This window comes from Hetaerina americana, unplaced genomic scaffold (assembly GCF_022747635.1).
Source record: "Hetaerina americana unplaced genomic scaffold, ioHetAmer1.1.p SCAF_1, whole genome shotgun sequence".
Classification (NCBI taxonomy): Eukaryota; Metazoa; Arthropoda; class Insecta; order Odonata; family Calopterygidae; genus Hetaerina; species Hetaerina americana.
This window is the reverse complement of record NW_027286069.1, coordinates 108931088-108944482: the sequence shown is the minus strand read 5'-3', so window position 1 is coordinate 108944482 and position 13395 is coordinate 108931088. Positions and strand designations below refer to the sequence as shown.

At 37.1% G+C, this 13395-nt stretch overlaps 2 protein-coding genes across 2 annotated transcripts; both read right to left on the bottom strand.

The window, feature by feature from the left end:
• Nucleotides 1-2929: 2929 nt before the first annotated feature.
• Nucleotides 2930-10774, bottom strand: Pyroxd1 (pyridine nucleotide-disulfide oxidoreductase domain 1). Its single transcript, XM_071594398.1, has 3 exons — nt 10499-10774; nt 8087-8471; nt 2930-4410 (listed from the first exon to the last, which is right to left on the bottom strand). The coding sequence occupies exons 1-3, from the start codon at nt 10772-10774 to the stop codon at nt 3251-3253; spliced, it is 1821 nt and encodes a 606-aa protein (XP_071450499.1). The 3' UTR covers nt 2930-3250.
• A 118-nt stretch (nt 10775-10892) lies between these two features.
• On the bottom strand, nt 10893-13261 carry mRpS18B (mitochondrial ribosomal protein S18B). The gene is made up of 5 exons (XM_071594409.1): nt 12962-13261; nt 12734-12878; nt 12551-12648; nt 11249-11379; nt 10893-11130 (listed from the first exon to the last, which is right to left on the bottom strand). Exons 1-5 carry the CDS (start codon nt 13049-13051, stop codon nt 10992-10994), a joined length of 603 nt encoding a protein of 200 aa, XP_071450510.1. The 5' UTR covers nt 13052-13261; the 3' UTR covers nt 10893-10991.
• Nucleotides 13262-13395: the final 134 nt, after the last annotated feature.

Genomic DNA, 13395 nt, shown 5'->3' with positions numbered 1-13395 from the left:
TGTAATGATATAAGGTACAGGTATGTGCCTATATTCCATTACAAACTTTCATTATATTAGTTGCCAAATAACTTTTTTTTCTAATTCTACCCTAGAATCTCGGCCAGGGCAAATGATTTCTGGTGGTAGAAAATACAAAAAGCAGGGGTTTGTTCAAGCAAGATATCATGGAATGGAATAGTTAATAATTATAAGGAACTTATTATTATTATTATTATTACTTTTTATTTGCCCAGAGATCACAATACAAAAATACCAGGTGGGTGAAGTATGTACATGATATAAGGCACGTCAATGAGGAGCAAAGACACAGGCTCAGTTAAGATACATAAAAGAATAGATGCTCATAGTTACATAAGTGTTTGGTACAAACCCATGAACATCGGCTGTAACATGCACATACAATATCAAATTCAGAAAAATCATTGATCACAAACATGAATCAGACCATTACAATTGCTAGAAACTAAAAGTATGAACTTACTGGTCGGGAATATTGTTGAGATATTCATCAACCGAGTAAAACATATTGCGTTGTAGATATCTTTTTAGTTTATGCCTGAATACGGCAGTTCCCTGTGTATCCTTGATACTTTTGGGTAGTTTGTTAAATAATCTGATGCCCATTTCATTGGGTCCTAATTTCAATGCTTTAGTTCTTATATTCCCATAATGGAAGTCATTCCTGCCTCTGGTGTAATGATGATGATAGGCAGAGTTAAGAGAATAGTTGCCGATGTTATTTTTTATATATAGAATTAAAAACATAATGTAGATGCATGAGGTGACATACTACATTATAACAGATTATATATTAATATGGCCAAAATACAGTAATGCTAGTGATTTGAGCATTGACATTTTAATTAGAACATTGGTTTGATGAATGTCAATTTTAATAAATGAAACAGTTTCTGGCGTCACTTGGTGGAAATTCTTCATATTGAAATAAATTTTAAAATACTTCGCCTTTCCACATAAACCCTTGTTTATGTGGAAAGGCGAAGTATTTTAAATTTAATTTCAATTTCAGAATGTCAATTTTGATAACTATTGAAATAATCAGTTGGAGACTTAAAATATTGGCGCATTTTAGGGTGAAAAATAATTGAAAATGGGAAAACTGTGAATTTGCCTTGGATTTTGAAAACCATGATTTTCCGACCAGGAGTCATACCACACTGTGATTACTCAGTTTTTTAATTCAGTTAGGAGGCAAGACAAATAATTCATTTCTTTCTTTCAAGATTATAGTGATAATTCTTATTCCTATAAGAATTACATTATATACTCGTACATCATGTGTCTAAGTTCACAGAATCCTTTCCTAGCATTTTTTTCGAAATGCTAGAGCAAAATATCATGGATATTATCTATTCCTACTCTTAATTCGACATCATCTCCCTTAGCCCTTCTTTCATCTCACTAATTCCTGGATGCTGGCTATCCTTATCAACTCCGTGTTTGTTGCCTTTCAATTTCTAAAGTGGCTGACCTAATGTCTTCGCATGTTTGTCTCTTCTACATAATTTTTCTACCTTCCCTGAATCTCTTCTTGACTTCTTCAATCACCTACCCATCTTATACATACAATAATTAAAATGTATATGTTCAATAGAAAATCCAGTAGATGGTGCCCATTTATTAGGAAATATTAGCTAATAGCAAGCCTCATCTCTCAATAGACAGCAGTTTAAGTTTCAGGTATATACATCATGTAGTTTTATTTCCACAGTTGATTGAATTGACTTAACTTTTCTTTATTTAGAAAAAGGAAAAAAATGAGTTTAGTGCAGTGATTAATCACTTCTATGTAAAAGGCTTCAACACAATGAAAGAGATCAAAGCCAAGTTGGATGAAGTTCATAGCACATCTGGTCCTGTGTTGTCCTGTGTTACCAACTGTTGGGTAAATGAGTTTAAATGTAGCTGTACTCCCTGAAATGATGAACATCGTTCAAGATGTCCAGTGGAAGTGTCTTCCCCCAATATGATTGACGAAATTCACGTTATTGATTTGAATGATCAACAAATCAAAGTTCATAAAATAGTTGAGGCCACAGGCATATCACTAGGCAAGGGGTTTTCAATGTTGCATGAAAAATTTGGTATGGTAAAATCTAGACGTGCCAGGTTTGCGCTCAGTGGAGAATAAAAATGAGTGTTTGGTATATTTAGAGGCTGGTTTGGTACTTTTCCAAAGCTTGCAATCCTGACAAGTTTCGGCATCGATACATAAATCTAGGTGAAATGTGGCTACACTACTTCCCTCCAGAGACAGAAGGGCAGTCAAAGCTGAGTTTCTGAAGGCAACCAGGCTCTGAATAAGGCGAAGACAGCAAAATGGGCCAACAAGGTGATGCCCATGGGTTTATGGGATACATGCCAAGTGCAAAAAATAAATGGAGAGCATTATACATCATTATTGCACCGCTTGACAAAATTTCCTCATTTAACAAAAAAAATTCTTTTCTAACAAAACAATGCATGCACGGGTGCACACCTTTGCAATTTCAATGGAATTAAAGGTCAAATTATTACAACATCCACTGTATTTACCAGATTTGGGCTGCAGTGACTTCTCTCAATTTCAAAACTTGAAAAAATGACTTGGCAAAAAACAATTCATGTAGAACAAGGAGGTCATGACCAACACGAATACTTATTCTGAGGACCTTCCAAAATCTCTTGGATGGCTTAAATATGTTGGAGGAACCCTGTGCAATATGCATCAAGCTAGAAGGAGATCATGCTGAAAAAAATCAACCAAAATAATTAGTATTTCTACATGTGCTAAGGACTTATTGAATGACCTATGTATTTATCCGAACCACAATATCAGAAAAAAGTTTATTCTGGGAGAAGTCTGCATAAAGTTATGGTCACCATTTCAGGTAAACCTTTCACTCACTAAATAGTTCAATAAAATGTATCATGGTAATAAATGTTCAACTTTATTAATTCTTAGGATGGCATTAGATGACACAAGCATTGCATATTTGAATAAAACACAGCACTCATCACTAAGGATATCATTTCAATTAATACATCATTAACCATCAACATGGTGTATCAGTCATATACACTCAATGTGAGATACAAAGTCAGATCATCTGAATACTTTGAACACACTTTCCTTATCCCTTGATTAATGGTCTCCTGCTAATCATCCAGTCAGGAGATAAAACTTAAGAGGCTGAAATTGGCAAGACAGCAAGGTAGAATTCCAGAGGGCAAAACTATGGATAAATCAGTCAAAATAGTCCTCTATATCTACCCCTGGGTGGAGCAGGTCTTCTCCATAAGAGCTCACATTCAATCCACTCAAGATGAGGTTCTCGAATGTCTCCTCCAGATCCGTTTCTCCCACAAGTACGGCCCCTGCCATGCACCCATCCCGGCCCACGATCACCTTGATGTACTCACCCCCACCCACCCTAACCACCACCTCGTACTCCCCACCCAACCCTTGCCCATTGAACTGCCCCAGCAGGATTGTACGGCAGCCAAAAAACTTTGTGACATGTGAGAAGAGCTCAAAGCAGAAGTCGTACATGCTCTCATCATCCTCCAATGCGACATTATAATCATCTTCCTTCCAGTGAACATTCAAAGTGGGCACATGGCCAGTTCCGCTGCTTTGGGTGCTCTCTTCGCCAGGCACGGGAGCCACCTCCCCTCCCCCAATCACTGCGTCTTCTGCAGTCACCATCCCCATGGCAACAGCCTGCTTCTCCCTCTGGAGTGATAACGCTATGCACTTGCCCACATGGAAACCCATCACCCTTGCTTGTGACCACAGTCGCATCTGGAGCCAGTGCTTTGACCTGTTGGGCCATGCAGCAGTCACCACGTCACCAGCCGCAAACACACGATCGGTGCTCGTGCGCATCCTCAAGTCAACCATTATTCCATTGCCATCGGAGGGACAGCTCCTGGGACCACCATGGATGCCAAGAAAGGGAGTGGAATTGGGAATGACACCTGTTCCAGCCACCACCAGGTCGCAGCCAATGCACCGCCCATTGGTCAGTAGCACATACACGGGCCAGGCACCCCACGATCCTCCGGCTACCGCCTCAGCCCCTGAAGAGATGCCTCCCTCATTGTCCCACTCAAACAACTCCACAGCTTCCACCTTTGCCTCCTCAGGAGTCAACAGCCGGGCTATTTCGCAGCTATACTCAATGTGGAGGGAGCCATGACCCTCTCTCGACCCCTGCAGCGGGAAATCCTTCTGCCAGTTAGGCCCAAGGGCACTCCCAAATATCTCACTCTCCATCTCTGCAGTTTCCTTTGTTACATTAGAGCGGATTATTTTCCAAGTGGATTGACTTGACGTTTCGGTGCCATGGCCTGTATTTTGGGAATTGCATTCTGGGTTTTCAGACGGAAGTCCTTCATTTTGATCTAGACATGAAGAAAACATAGAAGACTTCAAAGTTGAGTATGAGCTGTACTAGGATAATTCTAAGAATACGACACTGTTTTTGGAAAAAGGCAGAGTAAGTAAGAAGTCAAAAACAAATTGTCTTTATTTTGAGGCAAGATTGAGACTATGGAGTTTCTTCCCCTAAATAGAGAACAGATTGACAAATTTTTGATTGTTTATTGAAAAGGACAAAATGCCATCCATGAGGAGAGTGGTGGTATTAGAAAGAACAGAAATCCTTTCAGCAAAAATCCAAGAGACAATATGCATTTATCTGCATAGTTTAGTAATTACAAAATACTATTTAGTGAAAACTACAATAATTTTAATGTGGCACACAACAGGATCACAGGGGCATCATTCAGGTTCCCAAATAAGTGAAAGTAAGGGGTTGCCAAGGGAAGAATGTTGTATGTGCTTGTGATTTTATAGTGACATAGTTATTTACACAGAAAGATTTGAAGTAGACCCTGATAAATATCTTTTATTAAACCCCATTAATGGAATTGTTGGTCGGCTTTGATGGACAAGGGGAAAGCACACATTTAACTAAGCATGTTAAATTGACATATTCATGATAGGAATGTGTACCGTTCCTTTCTTGAAGCTATTCTTTGGTTTCCCAGGAAGAATGGTCCTCAAAAATCACACATCTTTGATTTTAGATGAAGTTACACCATATCTGAAGGCATCAAAAGGGATTTAAATCTGGAATGCTCAGGGTGCTGGCTGTACACCCCAGTTTCTAGGTTAACATACCAACACATGGCTTGTAAATCTATAAAATGTAAACACAATGTAACAGGTCTTTTTGAGCAAAAAGCAGGTGGTGCCAAAAGACATTGTTTTTTGTGCCAATAGGATGACTACTGATGCTACAAGTAAGTAGCACAAAGGTGTATGAAAAGTAATCAGAATAGTATGGATATTAAACATTACCAGGAAATAAAAATAACCAAAAACCTGCTCTTTTAAGAAACAGCTGAAACCATGGGATTAGAAATTGACAAAAATTTCATTAAACCAAAATCGAAATTAAAGAAATATATGCATGCATTTAGATTTATGCTTTCGAATGATGGAATAAAATGAAGGACAACGTAATTATTAAGTTGTTTTGAATGAGTGAACAGCGAAGAAAAAACATTCATAGAAGTTCTGTATCCATCAAGAGATCATCAGCATATGATCTTTTTTTTTATTATTTGGTAGTCTGCCATTTACTTTACTTCCGGATAGACTCAATCACTGCCTTCAGCATCCCATCCCCAACCAAAATGCTTGCCATGCACCTTTCTTGCCCCCTCTGGATTTTACCCAACTATCCTCCCTGCTCCCTTAAAATGCCCAATGTTTCATTTGTTTTGCCTTTTGTTCACTTTATGACGCTTAATCCATTCTTCTCCACATCTCGAATGACTATCATCTTCCTTCAACAACCAAGTTTTCAAGACACACAAGACCATGCTCGTTTTTGTATTAAAGAGCACTTTTTCAACATCCTTACCCAATGCTCCTTTAATCAAGTCCCTCCTACCGAAAGCTACTTTCATTCTCTCACCTGTTATCTATTTCCTAAGGTTACTGCCCTCAACATTGACTTAACGTGCCAGGAAAAGGAGAAATTGAGCTTTTTCTGACTAACTGTATAAAAAAATTTTTTCTTAATCCATAAAGGGTTTTTTATAACGCTGTAAAAAGAAAAAAGGAGGGAAATATTGAAATTGATGAGATGATTTACGGGAAAAGTTTATCTCTCGCCAGTGATCAGACACATTCAAAATTGTAAAACACACATTTACACAGAAGTTTCCAGAATTCGGTGATTGCTGGCAAGGGATTAACTTTTCCTGTTAATCACCACAAAAATCTTAATATTCCCCTTCCTTTTTTCTTTTGCAGTAGTGTAAAAAACCCTTGATGGATTAAGGAAAAAATATTTAATATAGTCAGTCTTAAAAAGACCAATTGCCCATTTTAACTGGTTTGGTTATCTTCTTCAGTATCTTCTTTGCTGCTGTAATCAATTCTGCTTTGCAAGGATTTTGTGAGATGACTGCCACAAAACCCTTACCTCAAAGTCAAGGGCCAAGAGCCATAGTTGCCAGAACTCAAGTTCTCTATAGTGCATGTGTTAACATTCTTGGGATAAATAATTGAGGTAGTCTCCCTTTGGTTTCCTCAAGTGTTTTTTAAGTGTCACTATCACTGAGGTCAGATACCTTAGCCGCCAACTTTTCACAGAGCAGATGCTGTGTGGGCTACCTTTTGTCTGGTTCCTAACTGTTGACCTATGTAGCATGAGTGCTTCTACTAGGAGCATTTGGTTCCACCAGCACAGTAGTACTAGAGGTTATTAGAATTCACTAACCCTTCCATGGCAAGGTTATCAGAAGTCCATTGGGAGGGATTTAATTTTGGATTAGTATTATTTGATATTATATTACAAGTGGAGACGTTTCTAATTTCCTTAAACATGAAATCGCTATGAAACCTCATATTCAGTGTGCAGACAAACATCAGAAGGCATTGGAGATTGAGTAAGCAGCCACATGCGATGCAAGCACTCCATACCGCACGAAGGAGGACTACTTCCTGGACGAGCGTCATATAATTATTTCAATGATAATTGATTATAAAATTTCATCCTGCAGTTTAAATTTAACTGACCATGGCTTCAAAAAATGGTGTCAATCTCAATTGGTTTAGGAGTTGAGACCACTCTGTCGTAACATTCCTCAACCAAATTACCTGGAGAATAACACCAGCTGTCAAGATTGTTGTGGAGTTAATTATAAAATTAGGCTTGGAAATGTACAGTAATTCATTATATTATAATAGTTTTGAGAAATGCTCACAAAGTGAAGACATGATATAGTATCCAAAATCAATTCATGAAAATATACCATTAATTTGGCTAAATTACATTTTTAACAGTATAAGATGATACTTAGCCTATGCTTATGGTGCCAAATAATATAGCTGGGGAGTATCTAAGGGGGTAGGGGAAGCAAATATTCACCAGGATGCAACCTGCTGGCAAAAGTGGCCCAGCATCTCAATGAAACTGTCAAAATATGCCCATATGAATGAAAATTCCAATTCATAGAGATCCTAGAATGAGTTAGTGAATCCTAAGATGGTGGTATCACCTTTAAAATTCCAAATTTTGTTACAGCTGAACCATAACTCCTGGTACAGAGCTATGATGTATCACACAGTTAAAAGATTGAAACACACATTTTCTCACCAAGTCAATCATTTTTAGTATATGAATTCGAATTGCTCCCAAGTTTGTTTAAATAAGCACTGCCTAAATGTGTTGGTATGACAGCAACGGACAGAAAGAGAACAAATTCAATCTTGCATATCCCTTATATAACAGAAAAAGAACTTTTTGCAAAATAGATCGTAGAGGAATACCTAATAGCGACTTTATAAGGTAATAAGTATATCAAAGAAGAATTAAATGGGCATGAACAACATAAAAACCACAGTATTGAATGGATTTAGATTCTCTATATTTTCTATTCCATTCCTGGAATAAAATTATGAAATAACAAGTGCTTTATGGTGCAGATAGAAAGTTGTAAGAATACTGCATGATTGGAATAAAACGGCATTTGATCAATGAACAATAAGTAAATAAGTTACCATTGGCCTCCTTTCTCTCTTTGAGACATCTTTCGAGGTAAGTGGCAGCTCCTGGATCTACAAATGCTGCATTGATGTGTTGGTCGCGTATTGCCCAAAAGACCTGCACTCCACACAGGCCATAGGCCACCTCGGAGGCTATCCCACCATTTCCAGTAACCAACACTCTTCGGGAGCTAGCCACTCGCCTCCGCAGTTCAGCTGCTGTGGCTGCATCTCGGACTCCTATCACATTACTGTTTGCAGCTGCCCCTGGCACACCAGGCAATCCCTTGGGAGTGGCACCCGTGCAGATGCACAGTCGAGAGTAGAAGATAGAGTTGCCAGAGGAGAGGTTGACGCAAGAGGAGATGGGGTCAAAGGACACCACTCGGCCCTGCGCCACCTGGATCAAATGACATGGGGATACTTGAAACACTCAATTGATGCAGTGGGCAGGAATTATTTCCCTCCACACGGGATGAATTAATTTGTGGAACATGCAACTCTTGTGCAGCATCACATGCCTCATCTGGTATGAAAATGTAGATGAATCCTGCACAGGTCATGACTCTTGAAACTGCCCCAAGGAATGCCACAAAATTCTCATACAGATTGGCAAGCCATTTTAATGAATTTAATGTCAAGCTAATTTATCAACTTGGGATACAAGAATATATCCAAGTTTTCTTAAGATCTAAAACCATAACCTCTTTTTTTTTTGTTCATTTCTCATTATTTTAAAATATCATGAAAACATAAAGTGTGTGCATATATGAACATGCTTTCGAGAGCTAGATGCACGTAAATTTGAGACTAAGAAAACGTCAAGCCTGGTTATAATAATGTACTCCATACCATTTTACAGGACAGGAAGGTGAGATTGGCATTGATATCTGAGCATCCTCTTTGTTGTGGCTTTCAGGGACAAGAGAGATATTAGCTATTCTCCCTTTCTTATAAAACTGCATTCTCTTAAAGTGATTGTCTAAATATGTATCTGAGAAAAAGCGAAACACTGAGGGCATGAACATTTGAAAAACCCATCTGTAATCTCTCCATGCCATTTAAGATGAAAGTCTTCACAATGAGAAATGATTACGGTTTAAACCAGGGCCTGCTTTATGCACAAGTTAAAAAAACTACAGCTTTGGCCAAAGTAAGTAAATAAAATCAATTCTCACATTTTGTGTCAGTCACAACACTGGTACCCTCTTCAATGAGTGGATGACATAGGGCCATACAACCTCTAGCAGAAGGGCCAATAAAAATTGCAGCCTAGGGCAACAGTCTATACACCTGGCTATTTTAATTTTTCTGCATAAAACTCAAAAATCATGCTTATGAAATTGAATAATATTTGAATCCATTCATCAATGTGAACGCCTTTGAAATACACTGAATATGCATATCTTGGAAAAATACTGGTAGATTAGCAACATTCAAATTAGGAAATATAATTGAGAGTTCAAATCATAACTATTGTAACGCCTGTTAAGCAACCCACATGAGAATAGAGAATCCCTGATTAGGGATCAATTGGCAGGTCAGAACTTTTAACCTTTTCTCTCAAAATACACCACATCCTGTGAAAAATCTGAACCATGTCCACACACTAGTACATCATGGAATGCCAAGTGCCACTGTTACCTTGAATAAAGCACCTTTTATGCTCTTAAGCCGTCATTTCAAAACTCTGCATTGTTGGTCCTATACACACTGATAACACTTTTTAAGTTTTTCAACTTCGTATTTTGTGTTACATGAGTAAGTTCCTAAATTATGTTTAATACAGAATACCTCTCTGTATTTGTTACAAGGGAAGCTTACTTGTTTGTTAATCCCTTACTTAACGCATCCAACTTCATACCATTTTTGACAATACTATTACATCAACTGTTGCAACAATCTCTTTGAGAATATTCTTTTTTAACCTTTTACATAAAATTATATCCACCAAGGATTTAGGGAGATGATTGCTAATTGCTATTGTTTTAACACCTGTTAATTCAGAGTGAACCTCCTCATCCTTACAGACCCTCCCACCATTTTAATCCTTGATGTCTCAAAAATTAATGCTAATTAAATGCCTTACGATGAAACTATAATGGAAATGAACAGTTCAGAGAGTAAGCAATTTCCTTGAAGTTATAGCTGCGACTGTTGATTTGTTGCCCTGGGAAAAATGTGTATTTGGTTCATTCAACTATAATTCATACACTGATGAACAATTTATTATTATCTAAAAATACTTATTATCCATTTGTTCAAGCAGTGAAAATATTACCGACTAAATAATAAACATCATAATAATGGTTTGTTAGGGAGACTATTTGGTACACCTGCCAGAGTTGAAAATGTCCAGATAACATCATGACGCCATTTGTGGACAGGTCAGGGAGAGAAAAGGGCAAGTCCAGACTGGCAACCTACCTTGACTTTAGGGTGGACAGTTTCAAGCCATCCAATCTTGTGCTCCTCGATGTCAAATTGTGTAAGTGTTTTGGTCAACACCTTCACGTTAGTGGTTGCTGTGACCACAGGTGATGCTGAGATCAAAATGACATCCATTTCAGGTGCACTGAGCGCCAATTGCTGAAGGCAGGACACACCAGATATCCCCCCACCAATGATAACAATTGGGAACTCCAAGTAACTTGGGGATATAGTGACATCATTGAAAGGAAAGCTACTTTTACTTCCCTCCATGTTTCCTTTGGTACCAAAATGAAATTATAGTACTTGGTATCTAATGATGATCCTTGTCATGTATTTATTCATTAATAGTTCTCACAGGTTCAGTAGGTAATTAAAGCAGACAAATAAGCAATTTATAAAAATTTTATTAAACTATATGGTGCTGCCATTAACTTGGTCTACAAAAATGTTCAAACTAATTTGAATTTGGGTGATCCTTCACTATTCCCTATTTTTTACTTTTATTAATATATTCTGAATAATCATATTCCCTAGGTGGCACATCAAAAGTTATGAGCCCTCTGTCCTTAGCCCTTTCAATGGCAACCAAAAGAGATAGCTGCTTCCTTCGACAAAGACCAGTTTTACTGAAAAGACAAAGTACAATGCTGTTTTTAACAATCCCTCACAAAACTATATATTGGTTTTAAATTTATACAGCATAATTTTTTAAATAAAAACCAAGGAAAAAAGTCTTCTACTTACTTATAGCCTAGAATTTCTCCATTATGGGGAGATATAAACTGCTTGAGAAGATCCACATTTTTGTGATCCAGCACCAAATATTCATCTCTACAAATTGGACATGGATTTCCAGTAGCTATTTCACCTTGACGCTGTAAAATACAATTCAAATGAGTCCTTTGGAGCCATCACTTTATTTAACACACCATGCCTGGTTGAAAAAAATTCAAAGTTTTGTTCATTCAAGTCAACAAAAATAACATTTCATTTCCGGCTAAGGAATGGCTGACAGGTTAACTAAAAACAATTACCTATATCAGATGTTATAATGGTGTTGTCATGACATTGGGTAACTGATATGCTCAGATTAAGTTGGTAATTAATACTTAATAATCATATATCAACATATTTTGGCCTATTCACCTCTATTCAGAGGCTCTGGGATAATACAGAAGAGGGTTCATGAGCAAATTAAGTTTTTTCATAATATGCAGAGTTTCAATAAGTGTTTAAGGTTTAGATGACTTATACAAGAAAATGCTTCAAGAATATTTACCTCAACACAGTAGGAAAATAGCAAATTCAGTTATATGCATCACCACGGTACCACAATCTATATCTTGCACTAAAAAAAGATTAGTCTTGTTGAAGGGAAATGTGGGAAGGCCATAGGCAAAAGAAATGAAATTGAATATACAATTATAGCAAGGGTATTTAGGATGAGACACTTAAATATATATTCATTACATATTTATTAGGAGTCATTAACATCACACAATACGTGGCACTTTTTGTGTGCCACGACTGGTACTCATCAATTTATCCCCATTAAATTGGTAATCTTATCTAATGATCTTATAAGGAAACGAGTAGGTAGGCAAATTTGGACATTTTCAATTGTTCCATTGATGATATTTAAGGAGTTTTTCTCTTTTATACTTTGAATTATTTAAGTACGTAAGTGCCATTTTATATTTGTGTTTTGAGTACTTTTTATTGTTTATGAAATTTGATAATATACTTTGTAATAGAATACTTCTTTGACTGTAAAGATAAAATAAATTTTTGCTTCCTCTTCTGAACATCCATTTGAAATAGCAAAAAATGACATTTTCAAGTAATGCCACTCTTGTCTACCACTGAATCAAACGACTTTCCTCGTGGAAGACTAAACAGCTAATTTAAATTAAAAGGCATTCTTTTGATTTCTATATCGCGTAATTACTGTAGTGTCCCTCGATCAATTAGACAAAAGAGGAGCCCGAATATTATGGAAAAACTTTCTAAATGTATTAAGAATAATTATTCATTTATGTAACTTACAATACAAGTCTTTCTGGTGTGCCGCGGAGGATATGGACCTTTGTAATTCCTTCTGTAATGCAACCACACCGGATCGTCACCGTAGGTTTCCTTGTACGCTGAAAATCCCGATGAGTATATCCAATATGAGTATACAGAGATTAATCAAGAATGACTTTTTTTAGCATACAGAAATTATCGAACCTGAACTTTGAAGATATTTAATACTTGTTTCAACAGGTATTACTTTACTTCTGTCTTTAGTTGGATCACGTTTTTTTTCTTCCTCTTCTTCCTTCAACTCCTGTCTGGATGTTGCACTGAGGCAAACACTTCGTCGGAGGAAATCCTAAACAAATAAAACAAATTAAATTTCCAGCGGTAACGTGCTCTTTCAGCCCTTGCTGTTTTCAAATTAATATTTGCACTTGCCTTTCGATTTCCAAACGCCGACACCCGAGAACTGATAGAATCACTTAGAAGTCGAAAAGCGCAATCAAATGGAAGAGACTTCAACTTCATAATGAATGAATCATCTAATTACGAAGTTAAGCGTTGCATTCGTTATAGAGAAGGTTATGAATGAAAGCCACTGTAACTATTCTCATAAACTCTCTCTCATGGGATTAAATGGACACATCGAATCGTTCCGTATTCGTAAATCGGTCGTCAGATTCATTATTGCCACATTAACTTGTATTTAAGAACATAATAGCACAGATCAATTCAACAATATAAAAGCTTCTACGAAAAAATGATTCATATAATTTAGTCTAACAAAAAGAAATCATGAAAATGCATCTGTATAACTAAGCATTCATTCAACATCTGGTTTCCACTGGCCCAACCATGGTACTTGCTGGTCC